At 53.9% G+C, this 22,906-nt stretch overlaps 1 protein-coding gene across 7 annotated transcripts in view; it reads left to right on the top strand.

Moving 5' to 3' along the window:
* ARHGEF7 (Rho guanine nucleotide exchange factor 7) overlaps window positions 1-22,906 on the top strand; it is a 104,105-nt gene extending 81,199 nt beyond the window's left edge. For 4 of the 7 annotated variants that reach the window (XM_032496615.1, XM_032496621.1, XM_032496618.1 and 1 more), the window contains 8 exons: window positions 137-276; window positions 2,611-2,835; window positions 4,829-4,922; window positions 8,434-8,523; window positions 11,400-11,576; window positions 19,259-19,358; window positions 19,468-19,522; window positions 20,437-22,906. In XM_032496615.1, coding sequence (XP_032352506.1) covers window positions 137-276; window positions 2,611-2,835; window positions 4,829-4,922; window positions 8,434-8,523; window positions 11,400-11,576; window positions 19,259-19,358; window positions 19,468-19,522; window positions 20,437-20,559 — 1,004 coding nt within the window. In that variant the 3' untranslated portion in view covers window positions 20,560-22,906. Of the gene's footprint in view, window positions 1-136; window positions 277-2,610; window positions 2,836-4,828; window positions 4,923-8,433; window positions 8,524-11,399; window positions 11,577-12,904; window positions 14,288-19,258; window positions 19,359-19,467; window positions 19,523-20,436 lie in introns of those variants that run through there. The other 3 variants (XM_032496616.1, XM_032496619.1, XM_032496620.1) reach the window with 3 other exon arrangements.

Genomic DNA, 22,906 nt, shown 5'->3' with positions numbered 1-22,906 from the left:
TGCCCTGGCTGTGTGCAGCCTCTGCCTGGCTCTCTCCAGGCTGGTGTCGAAGCGTCGTTGAGTCATCCCCGGGGGCGTGTGCGTGGGTGCTCCTCCACCCAGTTCCCCGTTCCAGACTGAGCTGTGTCTCTTCCAGGGAGCATGATTGAGCGGATCTTGGTGTCCTGCAACAACCAGCAGGACCTCCACGAGTGGGTGGACCACCTGCAGAAGCAAACGAAGGTCACGTCTGTGGGAAACCCCACCATCAAGCCTCACTCTGTGCCGTCTCATACTGTAAGGGCTCTCGCACGCCTCCTGCCTCCGCACTCTGGGTCAGCCTTTGGTTCAGTGGTCAGGTGCTTCCAAGCATAATCACTATGTGGATGCAGAAACCCAAGCACTTGGCGTGTGTTTCCGTTGAAGGCTTTTCTGAGAATTTTAATTGTATTTATTATATTCCATCAAAAAAATACCCAAACAAATATTTATGGTGACCAAAAGGACCAGATTCATGCCAAAGGCATTAAAATGTAATTTTTGACTTGTTGTTTTGGCTTTAAGAAATCTGTATCTTTTACTTAGTAAAACTCAACAGCTCTCTGACTTTATAGATATTTAAACATTTCAAAATAGATCAGCACCATAGCCTCAGTGTTTAAAACTTCTCTTTACTGGGATTCATGCTTAAGATACGGGTGGTGTCAGATCACCTGCACAGTCATCAGCTTTACTGAACAGTGTTGAACCAGGCACCCTTCTCACAGGTGACCTAGGATCCCACCACATTTCCCGCTGGTGGGCTCTTCTGCCATCCTTACCAGATTGTTATGACCTTTACTAGGACTTCTCTGCCACTTCTTTCATCTCTGTGGTCCCAGTCCTCGGGGACAAGTCTAGCTCAGGGAGGGTGGCTGCGGTGCAGCGTGGTGATCATGGGTGTGGCATCTTACTTGATTTCTCCCAGCAGTTTGGGGGTTAAAACTGCTGGTGTGCTTCAGCTGATGTTCCATTTTGAGTGGCTGTCCATCTATAACTTTTTCATACTTTAAAAAAAATGCTGAAGATGCTCAGCTTTCATGGGACTGAATTCATTCCAAGGACAGATGCGTTGTGTGTGTTTATAAGGAAAGGGATGTGCCCGTTCGCTCAGATTGTCTGTAACAGCCTGAAACTGACCTTGATAAAGCTTCATGTTGAGTAGCACCTTGCTCTGTGTTTGGGCCCGGTCCTCTCGTGTTCCTTTTCGTGTCAGCCAGAGGCAAGGTCAGCTTTCTGGTGGCGGGGAGCTGGTGCTTGGCCACCACCGCTTGGAGGGCACTCTGCTTCACAGACAGGCTTTCGAAATGCTGTGTGTTCTTCGGGTGTTTCTCTTTGGGGGCATATGTGTTCTGCCTGTGATCGGGCTGTGTCCAGCTTGAATAATACTCTTAATTTTAGCATAAAATGTACCTCTCCTGACTGTTTCAAGTGAGGAGAAACAAAATCCAATGCTATGTGACAGTGTTACTGGAAGGGGTATTTTGCATAATTCCTCCTTTTGTGAGTTGTTTAGTTTGAAAACGTTATTTCTCGTGGTGGTTGTACAGGAAGTCACAAGACATGCATGCATGCTCACACACGTGTGCAAACACACACACGGACACATGCTGCAGAGTCTGTCGCTTCTCTTCTGGGATACGCAGCACCAGATGGCGCCTGGCCTTCCCTTCCAAGCACGTGTGTCAAGTCTTGTTCAGTTTGTGGAATGACGCCCTCACTCAGCCTTCCTGCCCACAGAGCCACTCAGCTCTTTCTACTGTTAAGCATGCTTATTGTTTTGGGCTAATTTGAGGTCATTGGTTAGTTTTGAGTAGTTATTTATTTTATTCAACATTTTATCATTTAATTGTCAGTGGGATGGAATATTTTTGGGTTTTCCAGGAATATAAGCTCCGTTAATGACATCCTTCTGAGGAATTAGATTCATATAACTTTGTTTTGATTAAAACTGATTTTTCTGAGAAAATGTCTTATTGAGGGATTGGCATATTTTGTCTGCAGAGAGACATAGTAAATGTTTTTGGCTTTTTAGGCAAATGTTACAATGCTGTTTTGCCTCTGTGGTGCAAAAGCAGCCATTGAGAGGAATGGGCCTGACTGTGTCCCGGGAAATTTTCTTTTCTTTTTTTTTTCAAAAACAGAGATCAGGCCCTAGTTTTGCCCACCCCGAACCACCAGGAAAAGGGTAATACAGGACTGGGGAGAATTACCTCCCCAGCGCAGGGAACGCCTGTTCTTTCATAAAGTTCTGTATCTGAGTCTCAGAAATATGAAATACCTTTGGTGAACGTGGCCCCCATTAACGTGGCAGTTAATGGTGGTGGCTGGAGTTTCTGCATCTGGACCCCCAGCCCCTGCGCCTCCTGACCTGAGCTCGGCCTGACCTGAAGCAGAACCAGAGACCGTGGCTCCCCGCTCGGCCCAAGTGGCTGGGAAGCCAAGTGCCTGAGCCGGAGATGCAGGAGAAACGATAACAACCGTGGTGGGGGGCATGTTTCACCGGCAGGGTTTTAGCAGAACTAAGTGTGTGCGTTGGGTCGAGGCTCCTCTGATGGGGACGGTGACGCTGTGTCTGCTCTGTCCCGGCAGCTCCCCTCCCACTCCATCACCCCGTCCAGCAAGCACGCTGACAGCAAGCCAGTGCCGCTGACGCCCGCCTACCACACGCTGCCCCACCCCTCCCACCACGGCACCCCTCACACCACCATCAACTGGGGGCCCCTGGAGCCTCCGAAGACCCCCAAGCCATGGAGCCTGAGCTGCCTGCGACCCGCACCCCCACTCCGGCCCTCGGCAGCTCTCTGCTACAAGGAGGTGAGGTCCGGCTGGGCGGCTGGCACATTAGATTGGTGGCTCTGTGCTTCAACCCAGTGAATCAGAAATGTGGAAAATCCCATGTTTCTGCCAGTGACATAAAAATACCAGGCAGCTTCCTCAGAACTGTGAAGGGTGTGCCTTCATTCTCTCATGACTGCTTTCTGTGCTGTGGGGGCCTCTCTGTGCCCACGTGGCCCGGTCTGGGCTCCTGCTGCCGCAGGCCCAGGAGCTGGGAGGCTTCCCTTGGGCCTCCTCCTGGCCCTCCCTGAGCCTGAACCTGCTTTGGACTTGCAGTTCATGCGGGCTCGCCCTTGTGCATGCTGTTCTGCTGTGTGTGTTCTGAGCTCTTGCCCAGAGCCTGCATTAGGTCCCCAGAAGCTCCCTGAGGTGGGGAGAAGGCTTCCCCAAAACGGGGATGAAGGCAGCTCTCCTGTTGTGTGAGAGAGATCACAGCGCTTCTACGGGTGCCCTGCAGGGTGAAACGTTTCTGGGGAGAAGAGGAAGGGCCTTGGGAGATACTCTGCAGAGTATCTGCGCGTTGAGGAAGCTGATGATTGAAATGAGTGTGGTTATGGCAAGTGTGAGCCTGCGCCCGAGCGGGGTTTGCTCAGGGTGGACTTGGGCTCGGCCAGAAGCACTGTGGGCGAGGCCAGCGTGAGCAGGGCTGTGAGCGTGGTGAGCACCATTGCCTGGTTTGTGCCTCCACGAGGCCGCATTTGTCAAAAGGACCTGGAGCAGACCCTCCATCCTTGCTGGTGGCCCTAAGTATTTTAAGATAAATAGAAAAACACAACATAAACTATAATTAGTTCTTTGTTTCTTGTGTTTAATGAATTTTAGTTTTTATGAAGTACGTTTTGCCGGTGGCCCTGTGCCCAGTCAGAAGTGTCTTTGCCCTGGGCAGTTCCTTGAAGAGTGCCCTACTGTTACTCCCCAGCTCAGAGCTGCAGGTGTGCAGGCTTCGTTCCTAGGGGGGGAGTGGTGGGGCAGAGGAGAGAGAGAAAGGCCTGGAGAGGCGTGGCACTGAACGTGCCCAGTGTGGCGGGGCACCTCGGAGCCCCGGTGAAGAGTGGTCTCCCCCACCGGTGCTCTGCCTGCTCCACCTCCGTCCCTTGCACTCGGGGAAGTCTAGGGCACATGCTGCATTTACTTTTTCGGGGACTAATTTCTGCTGTGTTTTCAGAGCTTTTGAAATCCCTGCTTTCACAGAGATGATGTTGAAGCGATGCCTTTAGAAGCTGGGCCCTGCTCTCTCTGTGCTTTGCATCTGATCCATCCCGTAGCCCGGGGCACCTTCTGCTTCTTGGTTTCTCATCCAAAGGTTCACCAGTGCTTTATGCAGTTTAAGTGATGCAGCAGGTTGCCTTTTTTTGATACGGATATTCAGTGCATCCTGACAATCAAGAGCTTGCCCACCTTGCCTGCTGTGGTCGTTGGGCTTGGTCCTGCTCTGTTTTCTGCCTCCCTCTTCTGCTCGGTTTCTAGGAGACGTGTTGCAGAGGTGAGGGTAGACCACTGCGCTGGGAACCCGCTGCTGAACGCTTCTCGTGTCGTCCGTGCGCCTCTTCGCTTGAGCCCAGGGGCTGATCTGACCCCCTCTTCCCGTCCCTTGAGGCTTCAGATGTTTTCCTGAAGGAGTTGTGTTTACTTACCTTCCTTAAGAAGTAGCCTATGTTTCCTCCTCTCTTTCCGGTTGGCTGCAGCAGGTGGATCCACTCCAGAACCACGGGCGCGGCTCCCTGTGCAGGTGGCGGCCAGCTGTCCCTTCCTGTCCTGGCGCTGCCGGCCCGCCTCACCTCCGGGGTGATGTCCCGTCCTGGTGGGGCCAAGCCTGTGCCCTGCTGGTTTTCAGTTAATGCTCAGCCACTGGCTCTGGGAAGTCTGAGCGCGATAGGGTGGGAAGCCCCACCCTCACAGCTGCCCTCCCTCCCCGGGGCCCAGCAAAAGTACGTCCCCGCGGGGTGTGTCAGCACTTCCCTCTCCTTCCCAGGATCTCAGTAAGAGCCCCAAGACCATGAAGAAGCTACTCCCCAAGCGCAAACCTGAGCGGAAGCCTTCGGATGAGGAGTTCGCCCTGAGGAAAAGTGAGTGCACCCGCATGGGGGGTGGGGGCAGCTGGGGCAGCCAGGGTGCAGGGTGGGAACAGTACGGACACTGCCCGCAGGAAGGAGAGATGGGTCCGTGCCGAACCCCCCACCCCGAGATAGCTCTCTGTGCAGGTCCCCTGCCCTGGGCACCTCCACCTGGAGGGCCTCTGCCGCGGGCCCCCATCCCTTCCAGGAGAAGCTGTGAGATGCCCAAGGCTCGTGGACTTGAGCTCCGGCCTCCCCCAGGGCACCCCGCACACAAAGGTGCGGGGCTGACAGTGACGCCAGGAGAGCAGTCCCCAGGGATGAGTTCCCTGGGGCAGGCGGGGTCCCTCACAGGGAGCTGGCCCTTCCTGCTGCCTTCTGCATCTGCTCGCTCCCCGCCCCCACGGCTGTCACCAGGCTCTGTGACTTTCTGGAGCTTGGATCCTCCCCTGCACAGCCACTTGGGACCCTCAGAGATTCATTGCCAAAAGAAGGCTTTAGTCAGAAGTCCAGGGGCCCACGTCAGCTGCCACCCAAGGAAGGAGGTGGCTTGGTGTGGTGGCTGCGGGTGGGACCTCCCCGTCTTGGTGTAGGGGATGGCAGCCGTGGGGAGGCCACGGCCTGCAGGCCTCTCAGGGTGAGCCCTCCCAGCCTGTCCCTGAGGTCCCTGTAGCAGCCACAGCCCTGCCGTCCTGACGGCCGTTTCCCTCAGATGGGGGCTGCAGAGCAGTGCAGCACCCCCCGGACCCCTGATGAAACCAGGGTGAGGCCCACCGCTCCCGTGCGGAGGGTCCCGCCTTGGCTGAACACCAGCTCCCCACGTGCAGCTGCAGACTGTGCCTCGTGGACCCTTCCTCCTGCAGCTGTGCTGAGCGCCTTGTGTGCGCAGGCGCTGAGTGAGCGTGGGGTCCAGCTGCTCCCTGGCAGATGGGATTCAGTGCCCTCCTGTGTGCCAGTGAACCCCTGCCCCGCGGGATCCCTCCCATGGCAGAGCAGGAGCCAAGCCAGGCCAACGATAGCCCTGTTGCGGTGAAGTGCGGGGAGGGAGGCTGCTGGTGTTTTGGGAGGGGAGGGGCCACGAGGCCAGTGGAGCAGATGTCTTTGGGGGAGAGCTCCCAGGCACGGACTGCAGGGACCCCGAGGTAGGACCCCCACGGTTCTTTCCAGGGACCCCAGCACCAACCCCAGGGTAGCAGTGAGAGATGGTCCCAGACGTGCTTTGAGTGAACCGACAGTTTCAGTTCAGTTGTGAACAGAGGGCTCAGTGGGGCTGGCTTGGGTATTTTAGGACAACTAATCCCTGCCTTGGGAGCAGGCAGGGCAGCGGCAGTGGGTCAGGGAGACCAGGTGGGAGGCTGCGCCACGATCCAGGTGAGGACGACATTCAGGGGAGCGTGGACAGACTCCTCTGAGCTGTAGCCTGCAGCGTTGTTTTTAACGAGGGCAGCTTTGCCCCTAGGAGGCACTTAGGGGTGACTGGGGACATTTTCGGTTGCCACAGTTGGATAAGGGTGCTGCTGCCCCTCAGTGAGTAGAGGCCAGAGCCGGTGCTCAGCACCCGGCAGCGTCCCGCCTGGGCCAGCCCCCTGGCAGAGAGCGAGCTGACCCCATGTGTCCAGAGCGCTGGGGCTGAGAAGTGCGGCACCTGGGCTGTGCTGTTGGGTCGGATGCAGGGCGTGAGAGGGTGAGGCTTTCAGCCTGCACACCTGCCAGATGAGGAACAGGCAGCGAGGCCCAGGGCCTGAGGCCCCGGGAAGGGCTGGGCTGGTGGTGGGAAGTCCCGAGTTCTCTGTGCTTCTGTGGTTTTTTCAAGCTGTGAGACTGAATAGATGGAAGAGAAAGACAGGGAGAGTCTTAGGAGGTGAGCTGGCGGAGGAGACTTGAAGGAGGGACCGGAGTTTTCTGTGAGTTGGAGGAGAGCTCTCGCCTGCATGCCCTCTGTAGCTCGTGGCTGTGTGGCAAGTACTCGGTGAACTTGACAGCTTTGGGTTACGCTCTGATTTCCTAAGTTATTTTCACCTTTGTGACGTTCAGGACCCTCGAGAGTTTCCTAGTTCGTGGAACAGCCTGCCACATAGAAGACGCGTGCTGTCCTCTTGTCCACCTGCTGTCTCTGAGCCCTCTGCTGGGAGGCGGCTCTGGGAGGGCGTTCAGCACAGCGTCCCGGGAGGCCGGCCCTTCCTGGCCTTGTCGTGCTGTCCCTGCACTTGCGTGACGCGAGTGTGCCTGTCCCACCTGAAAACAGCAATCCAATCACACCAGCTGGACCCTCGCTGTTGCTCACAGAGGTCATTTTCCGCAGGCAGAGGGGTGACCTGCTCTGGAAGTTTCCTTGCAGCGTGTCCTGGAGGGAAGCTAGTTAAATGCTGTTATTACGGAAACCTGTTCAGCGACTGGTCCCAGTTTGTGATATTCAAGTCCATTTCTCAATAAGCTCTTGGTGCTGAAATTCATCTTCGGTCAGGAGTACTTGGCCCGCCTTGTACGTGTCCATCTTACGATCATGAAATGGCGTTGAGCTTCTTGATACAGTGACTCCATTCTCCCCATGTGGCTGTGTGAGCGTAGCTGGGCTTTTTAAAATAAGTATTTAAGTAACATCTTAGAAACTGTAGAAAAATCTACAAAAGCGGATCACAGAGTTTAACCATGTGACAGCATGGAGTGTGCTGGGTGTGAGGGGGTGTGCCCTGTCCTCAGACAACCGGTGAGATGCCCTTAGTCTGGAAGGCTCCACCCTCCATGCCTGTGACCCCTGAGCCTGGATGAAGCCAGGATCTGGAGTGACTTCTTCAAGCTGCAGGTTGTCTCTAAATTTCCTGGATTAAGTCTCCACTAGGAATTTGGATCAGAGGAAATGCTCCTTTCTTTTAAAGCCTTTGGTAAATATGGTCAAGTGGCCTTTCTGAGGATTGTCCCCGTCTTCGCCCCCCAGATGTGGGTGGAGGGGTCTCCTTTCTGATGCTCTCGTCCACACTGAGGACTGTCGTGCTTTCTGCCTGTTGTCAGGCTGGTATGTGAAAACATGGTTCTTCGTTTTAATTGTCACTTCTTGGTGAGAATGAATGTTTTTTTTTTCTGTGCTCTCTTCTGAATTGTTCCTGTTTGTAGCCTTTTCTCACTTACAGGGTGGAGGGTACTGTTTTTCTTGTGGATTACTAAGACGATTTATATACATTTAGAGTATTAATCCTTTGGCAGATACATTGCAGATAAAAAATACATAGAAAAATTCTCACTTACAGGGTGGAGGGTACTGTTTTTCTTGTGGATTACTAAGACGATTTATATACATTTAGAGTATTAATCCTTTGGCAGATACATTGCAGATAAAAAATACATAGAAAAAGTAAAAATGCTTTTAAGAATAACTGTTTTGTGACTACTGGAAAACAGTTACCTGACAGGAAAACAAAAGGGGAGATGGCTGCTTGTCGCCCTTTTGGGTCGAGTTGATCAGCGTTCACTTAGTGAGCTGTCGCAGTGGTTTCTGTCCCGTGACGTGTCGTGTGTCCCCGGACAGGCACGGCTGCGCTGGAGGAAGACGCCCAGATTCTGAAAGTCATCGAGGCTTACTGCACAAGCGCCAAAACGCGGCAGACGCTCAATTCAAGTAAGTTTCCCGGGAGCCTCCCGGGGCTCGTGGTGCTTCCTTTTGCTTCAGGTCATGATCTAAGGAACAGCCATTGGGCCGCGTGCAGGCTCGACAGCGTGGTCCCCCATGAGGGTGCTTCCGTGGCCTGGCCACATAGGGCATGGCTTCCCCCCCAGCATCCCTCAGTCATTGGGAAGGGTTTGAGCTGTCAGTAAAATGACTGGTTTCTAGAGAATGTTCTGCTGGGAAACCTGCGAGGATCAGGTCCTGCGAGGATCAGGTCCTGCGAGGAATTGTGAAGCTCTTTGGCTTAGCGAGCATGTGTTCGAAGACGGAGATTCATTCAGCTCCATTATTTAAGCTGTTTAAACTACGAGTGTGGTGGTGGAATTTTTCTTTTTCCTTTTTTTGGCTTTATAGAATTGTCAAAAATATAAGCCTAGAGTCAGAATTCTTTTAGTAGCCACCACCATCTTTAAAACGGTCACACTTAAAAATTTTTGGAAACAGACACCAGTGAATGTATTGGGTAGATTTCAGTGCCACTGAACTTACCTGCATCTTATGCATAATGTCTTAAGTGGAAAAAAGCTTAATCTGTTGTGTGAACAGTAAAAAGGTGGGCTCTTTTTTTTTTTTTTTAACTTGACCAGCAGTGGAGAGAGGAGTGCAGGGTGGCGGCAGGTGTGGTCGTGCGTGCGATTTGCTTAGGAGAAAGGGGCTGCCGCCCCTCCCCCCTTTCTTCATACTGGACAACTTACTTGTTACTTCTGACTTAAACACTTGGTCTCCGTTAGATTTGGTAGTTTTGGTTCTCTTTCCGTCTTGACTTCTGGTGAAGCGCTCACCTCGTTTTTACCGCCTGCAAAGTGGTGGTTCAAATCAGTGTCATGTCTGTTGTAAACTGACTCTGGGGGGAAAAACAGGTGGGAGAAGGAATTTTCAACTGCTTTGGCTTGTGTTAAAGATGACTGTGGCTATGAGGACAGGGCTAATAGGATTAAACCCTGGGTGGAATCTGCAGATGATCTAGAACCTTCTTTAAGGCTGGTGTTGTACATGTCCCACCTCTGATGTTCAGACTTCTGGTCCGTTCTCTGTCTGGTCAGCAGAGCAGGAGAAAAGTGGAAAGGCCTGATTGTGCGGTGGGTCTGCTGAGAACTGAGCAATGATTTGTGAATATGGGCTGTTGTCATTCAAGATATTACAGTTTCATATATTTGGTAAGAAAAATTGTTTTTTAAGTAATAGGCTAAAAATGTGACCATAGTTCTTTGGGTTTTGAATTTGAGATTTTTAAAAAATTACTCACCTCAACTTCAATTGTTTGAAGTAAAATTTGAACTTGTTGGGCTCAGGTGAACAGGCTAGGTGATCGGAGCTGTGTGTGTGTTTGTGTGAGCTGAGATTCTTTGTCGCGGAGACGGTGCCCTGATGTGCCGTGGCTGCCGGCAGGGTAGCCCGGGGCGGGTGTGGACCTCACCACCTTGCACCTGCGCAGGAGAAGCACTGGGCAGCACGCCGATTCTTGTTTTAATGACATTATGGGCTACCACTCTGGGACTTTGGAGGGCTTACAGTCACATATGGCCTTAAACTTGACGTTCTCAAGAGCAGGCAGGAGGGGGAAACGGATCCCTTGTGCTGGGAAGGTGTGTATTTAAGACACCCAGGAATGGGGCTGGGTGAAAGCAGCCCTCTCCCATCTCGCCTGAAGTTCAGTGCTGTTCAGGGTGTGTAGACGCCAAGGAGACACTCGGCCAGGCATCGTGAGTGCTGATTTCTTTCTCAGGGTGTCGTGGCTTCACAGACTGTAGGGATTTGGTCTGTGGGACCCAGGCTGGTCCACTGCCTGTTCTTGTTACGGCTTGGGAATGGGTCTACCTTTGCTCAGAAGCAGGAACAGAACGGAGCCAGAGGGGCCCCTGGTGCCCCCCAAGTGTGACCCCAGCACCCTCTCCTGGCCCATTCCAGCCTGCACCCCAACCCACAGCTGCCTGGCCAGCCTCATCGCTCGCAGTCGCCAGCCACCAGCCACTCATGGGCTCGTTTCTGTTCTTCACTTCGTGCCCGCTTCCTCCTGCCGTCCTCCTCACGGAGCGGCGCTGCCTGCTCACGCCTCCTGTCCCAGGGTTTTGATGGCGTTTGCACAGACTCCCTGGCCGAGTGCCGGCGAGCCCTGGGGGGAGACAGGCTCACTCTGCAGGTGGAGGAGTGACGGGCAGGGGCAGGGGGACCCTGTTTCACCCCTTTCTCCGTCTGAACTCGTCATAGGCGTCACAGTGAGGTAAGGTAAGTTTAGACCCCACTGGTAAGATGACATCAGGAGATTCACAGCCCAGGAAGCAGACAGCTGGAGAAAGGAGCCTGGAACCCTTGGAAGGATTTTGCACCCAGTGCATCCACTTCATGAATGGGGAATAGGTTTTAATTAAGCCCATAAATGGTTCCTTTCACAAATAATGTCCTAAATGAGACTGTTAATCGAATGTGTAGCAGAATTGGTTACTTGTCGCATGTCTTTAGAATTACCTTGTGGACATGGGCTTGATTTGTTAAAAAAAAAAATTAAGTGAGCACTTTATAGCAGTAGGTTTAAACAAGGAACACTCTGGAAACAGTATCATGATTTAGGTTTATTTAAATAATTGCTCTAGTTTTATTCTAAAGGTTGTGCTAATTAATAAATTCGTTTTTAAAACCCAGCCATAAATAAGGAGAAGTGAACATTGTTGCCGTTTTGTAACAGTATTTTCTCTTTCCCTTCTCTTCCCGTCACCTTTTGCTTTTGTTTCCATGTTTTTGGTTGTGGCTCTCCCTGCCGTCCTCCTGCTCACCCCTCCTCTGCCTGTCCCCTGTCCACCCGCCCCCCCCCCCCCCCCCCCCCGTCTTAGCATGGCAAGGCACTGACCTGATGCATAATCACGTCTTGGCTGACGACGACCAGTCAAGCCTAGACTCCCTGGGTCGTCGCAGCAGCCTTTCCCGCTTGGAGCCTTCAGACCCCTCGGAAGACTCTGACTATGACAGTATATGGACAGCCCATAGTTACAGGATGGGTTCTGCATCTCGTAAGAGCTGTTGCTCATATATCTCTCACCAGAACTAACGCACTTCTGAGCTTTCCTTAACGATGCTTGTACCGCAGCCTGCTTTTCTTAGATGTTTTCTTGCTGTTTCTTGTCTCTTTTATGTGATATTTTAACAACTTTGGAGAGCGTTTCTGCTATTTCCCATTGTACTTTGTGGAGGCTTAACTGCCTGTTGGAGTGTCCACCCAAGTTCCTGACCGTGGAAGGGGACCCTGTGCGCACACAGCCTCTACCTGAGGGTCTTCTCTCAGTGCTGGTTTACAGCCCCAGAGGGTTGGGTTTTTATTGCCCGTGTAGCACCTGTCTCATTTTTTTTTTTTAGATCAGCTGTATGAACACTTTCGTATTTTATACTGAAACCACACAGGTTTGTGATCTAAGTGCCAGTGACACGGAAGGCACCCTGGCCTTCTGTGCAGGGATCTAAGTTTTATGTGTCCTGGACACAGCGGTGCAGGAGAGATGAGAAGAAACGCATCTGGAGTCCTGAGTCCAGTTCAGACGGCCGAGTGCCGGGCCTCTGCAGGGTGCCGTGTGACCACAGAGAGCCCTTGCTGGTGTGGCTGGTGTATCTCTGGACAGGAGCAGGAGGGCTTGTCCACACCCCCGCTGTGTGTTCCCGTGTCCCCACTTCCCCGCAGCTCAGACACCCACTCATCGCACCACACCTTCCTCAGTTGGAGTAATTTCTCATTGAAGTCACTTGGCAGGCCTGCACCGCTCCACTGGAGGACTAGTGTCCAGCCTCTGAGCGTGTAGTTCTGGCTGTGTCACAGGGGCATCTGGTGTGCGTGCCTGAGAGGGAGAGGGCTGGGCCTCAGTCACAGCGGGGCCGCGCCCCACCACCCACATCCGTACTCACTGCCTATGACGGACACGTGTGTGCTTTCAGCCACGAGCTGCAGGGAAACTCCATTTACAGCCACCCAGTGGAATGGGACCACCCTTGACTGTTGTGGGGGTGTTTCAGTTGGCTGGAACTTACTCAGCTGCCATGTAACTCAACTTACAAGAACATCTCAGATCTGAGGGGGCCCCCACTTCCCTGGGATTTTCTGTAAGGTAATTTCTCTGCCCTCACTCAGACTGATTCCTGCTTCAGAAAGAACTGAAAGTACCATGTTGCGTTCAGGTGTAGCACCCGGTCCACACAGGTCGCTGCTGGGGGAGAGAGCGTGTGCTCCCCACGCGTGCTCTCCTTGGTGTTCCACGGGAGCTAGAGGCTCAGCGTTAAGGACGCCCTAAAACCAGCTTCAGAAAATGAGATGCCATAATCAATTGGGAGTAATGTTTTCTCCTCTCTTCAGGGTGGCCATGACCCTCTGCTCCCACCGCACCTCCTGAGCCCAGCCCGTGTGTTCAGTGCTCTGCCCTTGTTTGCGCAGAGACGACTCTGGTGCGCTCGGCCCTCGTGTCCTGGGAGCTGGCCCCGCTGCTCACAGCCCCGAGGTGCCGGGACCCTCCCGTGCCGTTCAGACAGCCCGCGGTTCCAGGACCGCGCAGTGGAGGCGCTGGGAGAGCGGTCCCTCCAGATGCCTATCTGTTCCCAGTGGCTGCCAAGCTGCCCACTTCTGGGAGTTGCGTTTGCTTTTAAAGCAATCCATGTGACTAGGAAGCTGAGGAGCAGCCCTCTGAGTTAGAGCCCAGCACTAACCCCGCTGGAGAGGGGTCTGTCTGCGTCCAGCCAGATCGCAGATGGAATGGTGGGAGAAGTAACTGCAGAGTTCACGCACCTACCACCCTGCAGCGAGTGAGGCAGTTCTGGCTTCCTTCACACTGCGTCGGGCGGTCCACGACCGCTTTTCTGGCGCTTGTCGCTGACTCGTCTGCTCGGAGGCCGCGATGCGCGCTGGCTTTCCTGCCGCCGCCGCCGCCGCCGCCGCCCTCGGTCAGGCTGCTCGTCTGTGCCAGTGCCGTGTGGCCCACGGCAGCACAGCACCTGCCGCCCTGGGTTCCCTTGGATGCCGGCTGTCATTTGGGCTGTCCTGATGAGACGTTTTCATTGGTATTCTTTACGCCAAAGGTGTGACATTTTCCCATGATTCTTTTTTTGTACCAGTTAAAGCCCTTCTGATACTGATTTTTGTTGAACAGCCTGGCTGTTTGTCTGTTTGACACCGTGAGCTCTTGTGACCTGGTTGGCAGTATTGGTGCCCCGGCTTGAAAATGGCTCTCACGTGGCGGTGGTGACGCGGCATCCGGAGGCCGGGGCTTCCCCACTGTGGGACTTGAGTTATGCCGCAGTAGTATCTTACGTGTAAGCAGCTCTGTAACTCCATGTGCACAGTTAGCGTTACCACGGAAGGGTGAGGCATCTGACCTGGGAGGTAGGTCTAAGCCGTTACCGGGCCCTTTGCAAACGGCCTCAGTGGTGTTTCCATTGACTCAACACTTGCCACAAGTATATGCTATATTAAGTATGTGTTTTGCCTAAAATTGCCAAAACACAGTGACATGTATATAGTGGTATAAGACCTTGAAAAAAATCTATATATTGTGCTTTTTATCTGTGAACAGGAAAGCCACTGTCAGTGGGTGACTACCGTTGGACACTCAGTTGGATGTACCCCTGAATGTTGCATTGTATTGTACAGTATGCATATTGTTTGTGGTTGCATATGGCAATGAAGTGTTTGTTTTATAAAAAAGATATCTGTTATGTACAGTTGAAATAAATTTTGCATTTGCTAGCCTGTGGCTTTTACTGTTTGTTACACGGTGGGGGGAGCAGCCTAGCCCGCAGGTCAGTGCGAGCCCTCGCCTGTCTGAGGTGGCGCCTTCCACAGGGGGCCGGGCAGTAGAGCGCTTCGTATCTGCCTGGACAGCAAAACTTGCATGTTCTTAGGTTAAATATGTTCTGGATGATACAGGATCATTCCTTGTACGTTTTTATTTCATCTGTTTCCCTCTAATTTTCTTAAAACAAGTTTTAAGTCACTGGGAGATTTGTTTTCAGAAAGAGTTCTCTCCCTCTGGGCAGGGGTGGAGGGGGTAGGGAGGAAGCTGCATAAATGGAAAAAAGCCTAACCATGAAAGTTCTTACTTAGACGAAGGTCAGGTTTTAATTTTGTTTGGTGAAGTGCATGTCCAGCTGACTAGGAACAGCAAGATTGGAAGGAAGGAAAAGACGCACCTGCGGCAGGTGCGGGGCTGGGACCAGTGATGCTCACATGCACGTTGTCCTCTGAAGGGGTCCTCGTGTTCTGTTTTGTTTTAGGAAAAATGAATTTGAATCTTATGGCCATAAATAACAAAGTGGCCTTTCAGAGAGATTTTATTAAGTAGATTTTTCTTAGTGTAATACTTTGTTTCATTCTGAAAGTTGCTTCAGTTGCCATTGAGTATAATGAGATGTAGACCTCAGGAAGGTTACCAACTGGAGAAGCCACGTGAGTCTGCAGACGCACCAGCCGCCGGCCAGACAAGCAGATGTTCTTTGCTGACAAACCTCCTGTTTTTAGGCTTTTTGTGCAGGCCCGCCAGCTCCCTCAGGCGTGTGCACACAGTGCTGCTGCCCGGATCTGAGGGCCGCGTGTCGTCAGCTCAGGCGGGAGGTGGTGCTCTGGCAGCCCGGACCGCGCCCTGGGCCTGAGGCCTGATGCTTGCTGCCTGGGCCAGTCCTCTGTCCACGGTGGAGATGTTACGTCCCTCTGTGTTTCTCAGACTGAGGTCCACAGTTCTCCGGGGGGTCTGTGACTGCTTTAGGGGACAGGGTTCTAAGCGTGGCTCCAGCTTCTGGGTCCCACATCTGAGCCAGCTCACGCCTGGGCACCTGCCCCGCCTCCAGCTGTGCGGTGCAGGGTGACCCCTGCTGGTGGCGGTGCAGAACTGCCACGTGCTTGTTGGGGAGCCGTGGCGGCTGGGTTGGTGGCAACGAGTATTATTATTTCATTATGTTCTCCCCCACGCTGAACAGCAGCGGAGCCAAGCAGCGTTCATGTGTGTTCACAGACACAGATGGGGTTGTGGGCCAGTCTCGCACTCCCCAGTTACCCAGAATGCTGCGGAACGTTGATAGATTGGCACTCGGACACATTTAGGAAATGCCGAAGTTAGATGGGTATTTTTGCTGAAAGCCTCAAACATGCTAGATGTGCGCTGTGAATCTCCAGGAGGTGGCTACAGCATTCAGCATTTTCAAAATTACGTGTTGCAGACTCCCAGCTATCGCTTGTAAACACACAACTCTGTGTTGAGGAAGCACAGGCCTGGAGTGAGCTGGAAGCTTCGTGAATGCGCCCATCTGGGTCTCTGCCCCTTTCGGAGGTTCTGAGGCAAGAGGCAGAACGGCCTTCGGTGGTGGTGCTGCCGAGGGGCTTCTCCGAGCCAAGCAACTCAGAGAAAAGTTCCGCGACACCTAGACAGATACCAAAATGGTCTTTGAGTTCTACTTTCTAAAGCTTCTGTTTTTATAGAAACAGCCAACTTCTTTATAAACCTGGCTGGAGAATGTTCCTTTAGTGTTTACTGAAGACTGTCGGATCTTTCCCGTCATTTTAGAAAAGGACATTGTGTTGAGACCAGGCAGGTAACTGGCACCCCATGGGTTTCTGTGCAGGCTGAGCAGGAATCTGTCTACAGCCCCCCGGCTCACCACCACATCCATCGGTGGCACTTTTCAGTACATCCTGTCTGTGACAGTACCTTCTCGTGCTTGCCTCTCTGTGGTCCGCTGCCACTCTCTCCTGTGGCTTTGCGTGTGTTTGCAGACATTAAGGGTGGCATCTTGCACATGCGGCTGGTGACCTGGTGTCACGGGTTTAGTGGCCTGACTCAGTCGCTACCTAATGGAATTTCAGGCTTTATATTTACGGTTTCGTTTGACAGAAGAGATCTATAAAATGTTCAGTTTTCAGTTAGTCCTCAGAACAGCTCTGCAGAGGCAGCTGGTTTTGTTGTTCTGTCTTCCGGGTGATGGAACTGAGGCTCCGTGCTTGGGTGACGGGCCGGCTCCTGCGTCCCGGGAGCTCCAGCACCTGCACAACGGCCCCTGCACCCCGACCCACTTCTTCCCTAAGTGGACGTGCCTTGTGATTCTACTCTATATGTCATTTGAAGAACTTACTGCTGCAAACACAGAATGTAGATGGGTTGCCTCAGGAGCTGGAAGATGCAAAATGATTGAAAAGACACAGAATTTAATCTTCCTGAAGTGCTGTTGCATCAAAACCATTTCCAGCCTGTTGTCTCGTTAGCTAGTGCATCGGGAGAAATGCTGTATCTCAGACAGTGCTGACGGATGCACACTGACAGCTCTCGATTTGACCCTGACACGGCGGCTGTCTGGGTGCAAAGCTGGTGATGGTGGGAACCCTCAGCCCTCGGGAATGGAGTGGTCTCGAGCCATCTGCCTGCGTCTCTTTCCGGGGGACTGAGCGAGCCTTTTGCTCTCTGCACACGTGGTACCCACATCTGAATCTTAGGAATCCTTGTCAGTTCCTAAGGAAAATAGCGCGAGCTACCTTCTCCTGATAAAAACGTGGGTGATGTTTGCATTCGTGCTGGAAGGGGGACCATCTGGACCTTCAGAGCTCTTGACCCGGCCAGGGCCTTGTGCTTCCTTGTGATGTGTGTCATGGACCAGTTTCTTTCTTAGGCAGTATTTTCCCACGTGGCCCAGATATCCCGGCAGTGTTTCCTGTTTACTGAGAAAGGCCCAGAATACAGCGAGCCTGCCAGCCGCGCGCAGAGGGACCTGGGAAAGGCGGTCCTCCGGGAGGTGATTCTTGTCGGCCTGATGGAGTCTTCTAGAACGTGTCCCTTTCTGGGCCCACGTCTTGCAGGGCATCACCATCTGTCTGAAGAGCCCTCCCCTGGCCTGCAGGTCACTGTGACTGGGTGGGGTGTGAGCTGGGCGTCCCCCTCCCCGCTGGCCACGGGGCCGCTGCCCCAGGATCTGCAATCTCCGTGTGAACTCCAGACCGCTAGCGGGGCCACCTTTGAAGTAGCAGTTGACAGATTTAAGGACAGATCCACCTGCTCTGTACGGTCGTGACGGAATTCTGAGGACTGCACTGGATCTTCACCCTGAGGTTCTCAGGGCACGTCACAGCCCTTCCTTTGCTGGCGTAAGACGTCTGTTCATGTGTCTGTGCAGAGGTTCGCCCTGTGCAACGTGGACTCGTACTTGCTCCCCGGAGCTCAGTCTTCTGACGGGGCCTGGATGACAGGAGGAGGCCAGCACCCGCCCTGCTGGGCTCCGCAGAGCGGGCCGGGGAGGTGGGGGGGAGCTGGTGTCTGTCTGCAGACGCCCAGACAGCACCGGGGGGGAGGACAGCTGGGGCCGGGAAGCCAGGGTCCCTGTCTCTGCGGCCTGCTGCCGCAGAGGTGACGGGCGCGTGCTCTCTGGACCCCGGTAGCGTTTTATGAGCCTCTCGTCACTGGGCTTTGACTGTAACTGTCAGTCTTGTTCTGTCCAGGGGGGTATAAGCTCCCAGTAAGACACTGGTGAGACCCTTAAGTCCTGTCTTAGCATTTGTGCTACACCGAATGTGTGTCCTCCCGTGAGGTGCCATCCCGAACGGCAGGGACACCAGCAGAAACAAGGTCGAGCAGGCTGAAGCACCGTCTCCGTGATTGGTGAGCACCTGCCAGACCTCAGGTGTGCTTTCAAGGGAGAAACGCTGCACTTGCGTCAGTGGCACAGCAGGCGTCTGCTGGAGTAGTCCCTCCTCAAAGGTGCATCTGATGTGATGTTTCAGAAATGTAAATGGGACGCTTGTGCCATACGACCTTTTAAAAAGAGTATTTTCTTCTTTGCATCCTTAATCTTATTTAAATCTTATTTAATTAATTTTATTGAAAATAAATTTAAATCTTAACCTTATTTAAATCTTATTTAGGATTGTATTCTCGTTTCTCACATTTTAAAATGGGTTGAGTTTCCCAGTTAATGTCTGCCTTTTGCATGTTTCTGGGCCCCTGTCCTGGGTAAGCTTTTATGCCGGGTGTTGGTTAAATGACAGAAACATTCCTCTGACACTGTAAACAGCTTATTTTCCTCCCTTTGGGAAAAAAAAAAAAAAAAGTTTATATTCCAGGGAATGTAGAGTAAAGTTTCCATAAGAGAACCAAGTAATGAACTTCACTTTCTCTAAACTGTGTCCTGTACCATCGTTAGCTGTGGCCGTGGAGTTAAATGTTTTAAGTGCTGGTTCACTGGCTCGATAAACGCCTGGGGTAGGTGTCCTGTGTGGTCTGCTGGATGTTTCTGAAATTCCTGGAATAATATGGCTCAAAATTTGGTTGATTTGAATATTTATCCCCACCCCCACCAATTTGAATATTTCCTTCAAAATAGCCAGGGTGATGTGGTGAGAATTTTCAACTTACTACCTGGTTAAAATTTCAGGGATAAAAGTACCCACAATGCAGATTCGGAAACTGAAGCTTAATAAATTGCAAGAAAGGCTAATGTCTCCTTTCCTGTGTGATGCTTTAGGCGTGAAGAAGACTGGGCTCGGTACACAGAGGTAGAGAAAATTGGTAAAAGTTGCCCTTCCCTGTTTTATCTAGAAAATACATTTTTTTTAACATACTGGAATTAACCCTTGGAATTTAATATTAATAATTACGTAGTGCTGTGTAGTCAAGTTCTGGCTTCAATTCTGTCGTCGTGTTTACCTGTGTGCATTTTTTTCTTTCTTTTTTAATGGTGACAGGTTCACGCAAAGAGTCAGCACCACAGGTTCTGCTTCCCGAGGAAGAGAAGATCATAGTGGAGGAGACGAGGAGTAACGGGCAGACGGTGATAGAAGAAAAGTAAGATGCGGCCAGTGGTGGGCACGGCCAGGGGCGGCCTGGGCTGAGGGCGGGGGCAGCCGCGCGCGCCCGGCCCTGCCTCCCTCAGGAGCCTTCTGTTCTGTTTCAGGAGCCTCGTTGACACTGTGTACGCGCTGAAGGACGAGGTCCAGGAGTTAAGGCAGGTGAGTGAGCCCTCGTTCGTTTTTAATCTTTTTTTTTTAGCGGGGGACAAAAGAAAAACAGTGTGTTAGACACAGAAGCCAGGTGTCGGCACAGTGACGCAGAAAGGAGCGCCTCTGTCAGAACTCGGGTCCCAGCAGCAGGTCAGGATGGTTGGTCTTCTGTACACGTGACACACCAGAAACTGAGTCTCCAGAGTGACTCGTTTAACCTTTCTTTTTGCTGCACTGTTTTTGACGTCATAAACCACCTCAAATTTGCCTGGAAGAATCACGCAGGAGACCGGAAGCTCCATCTGGGTAGAATTTCTGTCGGGGGGCCCCCAGACCATCCTCCGCCGCTTCCTGGTGTGGCGCGTGGTCCCTGTTCCGGGGAAGCCGTGGGAACCGGCCAGGCGCACACTCTGTGTCTGTGCGGTGTCTGTGTGTCCGAGGAGGGGCGGCTGGAGCACAGCATGGCCTGGGCTGGACAGGCCGGGGGGTTCCCTGCGCGCAGCGCTGCCCTCGGCCACCCGCCCACGACTCCCTCTTGCCGTCGGGGTCTCTGTGCTTCACTCAGCAGGGGGCACGTCTGTGAGCCGGGGGCGCTGCGTGCGGCCGTGGGGGCGCAGATGTGCGTCCGATAACCTGGCCCCTGCCCCCTCGTGTAACCCTGCAAATAAGACCACCATGGCCTTGGAAGGAGCAGGCAGGACGCGGGGGTGCCTTTGTCGTGTTCGGCCGTTCTCTGAGGCTTTGTCAGCGAGTGGAGATGCCGGGCCTGTGCGCCTGGGAGCAGCTGCACGTCCGCTGGGCGTCTGGGGGTCCTGGTCAGCGCACCCCTGGCTGCGGCGCACGGTGGCCCCTAGTCTCCTGGGGAGGGGGTGTCCTTGTTGGTGCCAGAGGCGGTTCATGCCGTGTACTCTGCTCGCTTACAGGACAACAAGAAGATGAAGAAGTCTCTGGAGGAGGAGCAGCGAGCCCGCAAGGACCTGGAGAAGCTGGTGCGGAAAGTTCTCAAGAACATGAACGACCCTGCTTGGGACGAGACCAACCTCTGAGGGGCGTCCTCGCCTCTTTCCTGAAGACCAGTCACGGCCGGCCAGAGCCCTGGGACCCCGTGGTGCGACATTCGGGGCCGCAGGGCGGGGCTGGACCAACGCCCGCCCGCGTTCTGTGCAAGGAAAGCCGGAGTCCGACTCGTGCAGAGCACGGCCACGCCGTTCTGAAGCATCGTGAGCTAGAGACGCTGAGGGCTGGACGGCGAGACTCCTGCTCTGCTGACGTCTCCGTACCTCGTTTTGCAATAAGCACGGCGACGGACTGCAAGCCTGGTCTGTCAGGCCTCGTGGAATATATATAAATGTCACACACGCGTTTCCTGTAAATGCTCCCTTCTGAATGCGCATCCGTGCTGGCTGAGTCTGGGCTGATGCTGGCGCCAGAATCTCCTTCCACCAGGCTCACTGGTCCCGCGCACGGCGGGTTGAGCTCAGGCACCCGGGAGTCTGGTGTGTCTCCCCTGCGGGGCGCAGGTGATTCGGGGAGACGCCTGGTTGTCCAGCCCCGCATGTCCGTGGGGCTCTGAAACACTTCCCACGCCAGGCTGCCCGGGGCAGTTCACCTCGTTGGTACCTGCACCGACGCCGTCATCCCACGTGAAAGTCACCAGGGAAGGCAGTGTCGCAGGTGGCGGAGCGCAGGGCTCTGGGCCTCAGCCCCGGACCGGAGGAGCCATGCCTGCCGCCAGGTGTCCAGCGACAGGTGCGCCCGCCCGTGACACGGTGAGCGTCGGAGCGCGTCCCCCGCTGGGGATCAGAGGACCTGACGTGTGGGGTGGTCCGACGCTTGACAGGGCCCACAGCTTTGCCCTCCCCCGAGAGGGCGAGCTTCACTGGAGCCTGTAAATAACATGTGCTATATATCCACATCGCTGGGGCCTGAGGACACCGAGGCAGGCTGGGCGCTGTTCCTCTGAGGCCCGCCCTGCCCTCAGGCGCCTGCGGCCGCAGGGAGGTGCTTTCGCTCTGGCAGGAACAAAGCAATAAACGTCTCAGATTCCCCTCGGTGAGGCAAGTTGAAACGCAGGCCCCTCCCTCCCAGCCCCGCCCCCACGTCCAGACGGCAGAGGAGACGAGACGGGGGAGACCCCTCTGGGCCGGGGCTCCAGGACCCTCCATGTCCAGGCAGGAAGCCGGGCCTGGGTCCAGCTGGTTCTGCTTCAGAGGCGGGACAGCGGTGTCGGGCCCCATGTTCTCCCCTTGCTCTGCTGAAGAGGTCATTTTTAAAGTGAGATAAACTTTTACAGAGGACAAATGTCATATCTTAAAAAAAAAAACCCGAATCACAGCACTGTGCACTAGAAACGGCTCAAATACCCATTTGGCACCAGGTGTGACTTGGCGATTTGTCATCTGGGGTTCAAGTGACCCTTCAGCTGCATGGGGTCGTCTGGTGTCCGGGGACCAGGCAGCTTGGGGCAGCTGGTCGTCTGGGTGCCCATGGTCCCCGCAGCCCCCGCGGCCCCCGCCGCACTCTCAGCTCCCTGCACAGTGGTCACCTGCCCAGCAGGTGTGTCTGGGCAGCGGCATTGACCTGCCCACACTCGACCCCGTGACTAGAATCGCCAGCTTCCTGAACTTGGCGTTCTGTTCATTAGTGCTCGGACTAGAGAAGGCCGTCTTCCGGCTTTTTGTAAGCCCCCCTTCCACAGTGGTTTTCTTGGCGACGCGCAGACATCGCGGTGGGAAGCAGTGCGCTCGAGCGTGCTGCCGTCCACCTTCTCAAGCAGATTTTAACTCAGGAACAGCGTTCACCGCCTGATCTCTCCACCACCTGTGACTGGCAGCGTCGCCACCAGCGTCCCGGGGTGGGGCTTGCACAGAACCTGCCTTAACTGTTGATCTGGCGTCGGGGGGACACTTGTGTTTGCCCCCCCTCCTCTGAAGGGGTGCCGGGGGGTGCTCGTGTGGTGCGTTGCCTTTTCTTCCCGTGGAGCCAAGACCTCAGGAGGCTTTTTAGGGAGCAGAGAAGACACATCTGAGTCTGAGCAGTTCTTTCTAAAAGCCTGCCCTGTTGTAAATAGACTGCATCCACTTCGTGTGATGTTCCGCAGGGCTGGGGGCTGGGGGGGACGTTAGGGAGCGGCTGTCTGCCTCCGTGGGTCACCTCTGCTCCCAATTTCGTGGACAAGGAGGCAAGCAGTCCTCACCCGGGACACGATGCACGCCAGGGTGGGGGCATCCAGGACGTGTGGACCCCTTCCTCGTGTCTCTGGGACGTGCGGAGTCCCTGTTTACAGCTGCCAGGACCCTCCAGGAAGTGCCCCCTCCAGTGCGTTGGCGCTGACGGCTCACGCTACATTGTTGTAATTATTAAACTGACTATTTTTCTTACATTACAAACGTC

Source organism: Camelus ferus, chromosome 14 (assembly GCF_009834535.1).
Source record: "Camelus ferus isolate YT-003-E chromosome 14, BCGSAC_Cfer_1.0, whole genome shotgun sequence".
NCBI classification, from domain to species: Eukaryota; Metazoa; Chordata; class Mammalia; order Artiodactyla; family Camelidae; genus Camelus; species Camelus ferus.
Note: the sequence above shows the minus strand (reverse complement) of the source record. Positions and strands in the feature narration are given on the sequence as shown.